Below are 3,342 nucleotides of genomic sequence, written 5' to 3'. Positions count from 1 at the left end.
AATCAATCAATCAATCAATCAATCAATCAATCAATCAATCAATCAATCAATCAATCAATCAATCAATCAATCAATCAATCAATCAATCAATCAATCAATCAATCAATCAATCAATCAATCAATCAATCAATCAATCAATCAATCAATCAATCAATCAATCAATCAATCAATCAATCAATCAATCAATCAAGCAAGCATATTTGAAATAACACTTTAATAATTATAACCAAAATGTTATTGCAACCGTTTAACAACATTAACTCAAAAGACAATGTTTTTTTTTGATCACGTCAATCTAACCCTCAGGTAGATACAAAGAAATTATAATAATAAAAAAAATTATGATAAAAACAAAAACAAAGATGCAGTTTAATACGGTAATGATGTTTATCTACTATTTTAATAAGTGAGAAAGCAATTCAACTCAAAAGCAGTTTAAACTCAGCAACAGAATAACAGGGAGAATCAGGGCCACTTTTAGAGTATTAATAATGATTCCATAAAACAAGGACAAGCATGACAAGTATAAGGATGAACTCTATTTCTCACAAATCCCTTTTTTCTTCTCAGAGCATGAGTGATCATTCCAGTTGTTCAGGACAGGATCTGAAGGTCTCATTTCAATACAGTCCTCGCTATTACCACGATAGTTATTCGGCTCACCTTCAGCCCAAAACCTGTATAAAATGTGTCAGTTTTCACCCATTTAGCAACTAAATGAGGATTGTCACAAACAATTCTTTAATTAACATCACATGCAGTAGCAGAATAGTTTCAAGAATAAACTAAAATAGTACAGAAGCGGAAGTTAAAATTCAAGAAATGTATAAGAGAGAAGAGGATCTTATTTTTAAAATAAGAATAAAAAGCTTAAACAAATACATCTTCAGTGGTTTTCGATGAGTGTTTTAGCTCTTACCCTTGATTCAGTGGTGAATTATCCACCCATTTCATGTTGCCCTCATTCTCTGTGTCAGACAAACCAATCCACACTCTCTCTTTGATAAATGATGATATGTGCCTCTGTGTGTGATAATAAAAACAGGAATAAGTGTGATTCTCTCATTCATTAACAGACACTCACACAAACTCACCTGCTTCTCTTCAGAGTTGATAATGATCAGATCAGCACCACGATCCCTGCAGTACTGTCTGCTGTCAGACCAGCTCTTCAACTCAGTGGACAGGAACAAGCCATCTGGACCCCACAGATATCCTGACGAGGATAGACTTTTTAAAACTGTATACATAAAAGATACTTGCTTGCACATAAAATGATTTGCACTAACCTCGCTTAGAAGTGGCCTGAAAATGCTGCAGTATGATGCCAGCAATCAGAAGAAGACAAATGATCCCGAGACACACAGTGATCGGCACCAAACATCGATTTCCTCCTGAAAACACAAAAATATTAATTTAAACACTCCATATTATCAGGATGTAAGTTTCAAGAATAAAGTATTGTTTTATAAGAACATCTGGAATTACTATATGGTAAAATATGCAAGCAAGACTATAAAATTTCAATAGAATGGAAAATTGACAATATTGATCTTAGAAAACAATCATTGAAATTGCATCTAACAGTTCTCATCTCCTAAATTAAACTTTCTTCTTACTGCAGCTTTGAGCTTTTCCTTCATAAGTGCAGTGTCTTTGAGATCCAGTTGTGTTCTTAACATTTCTGCATTTAGCATTATTATAAAAGTCCTCTAATTCCATTTTTGTTTGTGCGTCTTGCAGTGCGTCTTTACAGAAGGGATGTGGTCTAAAACGACTGCTACGTTTGTTTTAATAGTGCTAAATATACAGAGGAAGTGATTTCATGGAACACTGACATTCTTGAAGATTATAGACTTCCAGTATGAAACTCCTCAGACCGAAACTAACATGTATTATGTACAATTGCATGTAAGTAAAAACATAAAAAGGATGAACCCTATTTCTCATAAATCCCTTTCCCCCCCACACACACTTAGCATTCCTGTTGTTCAGGTGTGAAGAAAAAATTATAATCTGGAATTGTTACAGTGCACTGTAAAATATGTAACAACAACATGTTAAAAAAAGTAAATAAAATGATGACGGTAGAATGACGTCAAAAAGATTTGCATACGCAGGGTAATATTTGTGGAAGTGTACATAAGACTGTAAGCGTAAATTAAATTTGCATGTGCAAGAGAAACTTTGTAAAGGTGTAAATCGTGTTTCAAGCGCAAGAAAAAAATATTTGCAGCATTTTACTGTTATTCATAAGTGTAATTCATGTATTGTGAAACTGCAGCTTCATGCTAACGCAAAATAGTTAGTGAGAGAACAGTGCCAAAATTGTGAGTCTGTCCTCTCTGCAGCCTGCAGCACGATGACGTAGCTGGACTATATCCACTACGTAGTGAATATTTTACACGCATGCGCTGTAGTAGGTCTCGAATAAATTCATATTTTTATCTACATTTGATCATTTTGCAGACGCTTTTATCCACAGCGACTTAGTCTAACGACTTGGTCTAAGGTAGCAAGGGTCTTTGACCTACTTTACATATCTAAACAAGATGACCTACATTACATTACAATGTAAAAACTTTAATGTCTAAATTCATCCGCGATGTTTTCGTCTATACCGGCAACTTCAAAACTTTATTTATTTAATTATTTAATTATTTATTAGCCTGCATAATAGCATATAATAGCCTGCAATTCATATATTATCGCCAGGATGCACATCAATGCTGTATCCATTATTATAAGTATACAACAAGCACTGTAACATGACTTATATGCAGACGTTGTACTGTAAATAGCTAATTATTAAGATATACATCACTCTATCAGAGTTAACCTAAATGTCTTTTTGATTCTATCCGTCATGTTTATTTAAATTTAATTGGGGATATTAGATTAATGCCGATCCATTTAGTTTATTTAGATTTGATATTATTCTAATATAGCTAGAGAGAGAGAGAGCGAGAGAGAGAGCGATAGCGATAGGAATGGATGGTTTATGTCTTTAGCCATTTATAATTGGACTGTCTATCTCCAGGGATTTCACTTGCTTATAGGCCTAACCCACAAAAAAAGAAATGGTCATCTTTGTGTTAAAATGCCTTGTCCCCACCGTGTGTGTATTTATTTGCTGGACATGGGATTAACTGTAAAACCCCGGTATAACCCGGGATATCGGATCTATCGGCTATACGGAACCCCGACTGACAGGATTGTTTTTCTTCTTTTTATTTATGGTATAAAAATTATGTCCGCATATGTTAGTAGGCCTATAACTTTTATACTCTGTCACGTATAGCACAGAGAGTGAGAACGAAAAATAATATTTGATTCATGAAC

The 3,342-nt window shown here is 34.0% G+C and overlaps 1 protein-coding gene across 1 annotated transcript in view; it reads right to left on the bottom strand.

Moving 5' to 3' along the window:
- Positions 1 to 1,762, bottom strand: part of LOC107594235 (CD209 antigen-like protein E) — an 8,615-nt gene extending 6,853 nt beyond the window's left edge. The window contains exons 1-3 of the mRNA XM_016284195.1: positions 1,620 to 1,762; positions 1,290 to 1,394; positions 1,165 to 1,216 (exon numbers count right to left, since the gene is read on the bottom strand). Coding sequence (XP_016139681.1) covers positions 1,165 to 1,216; positions 1,290 to 1,394; positions 1,620 to 1,722 — 260 coding nt within the window. The 5' untranslated portion in view covers positions 1,723 to 1,762. The remainder of the gene's footprint in view (positions 1 to 1,164; positions 1,217 to 1,289; positions 1,395 to 1,619) is intronic.
- Between the last annotated feature and the right edge of the window lie 1,580 nt (positions 1,763 to 3,342).

The sequence above is a fragment of the Sinocyclocheilus grahami genome, unplaced genomic scaffold (assembly GCF_001515645.1).
Source record: "Sinocyclocheilus grahami isolate Dianchi unplaced genomic scaffold, SAMN03320097.WGS_v1.1 scaffold181.1, whole genome shotgun sequence".
NCBI lineage: Eukaryota > Metazoa > Chordata > Actinopteri > Cypriniformes > Cyprinidae > Sinocyclocheilus > Sinocyclocheilus grahami.
Note: the sequence above shows the minus strand (reverse complement) of the source record. Positions and strands in the feature narration are given on the sequence as shown.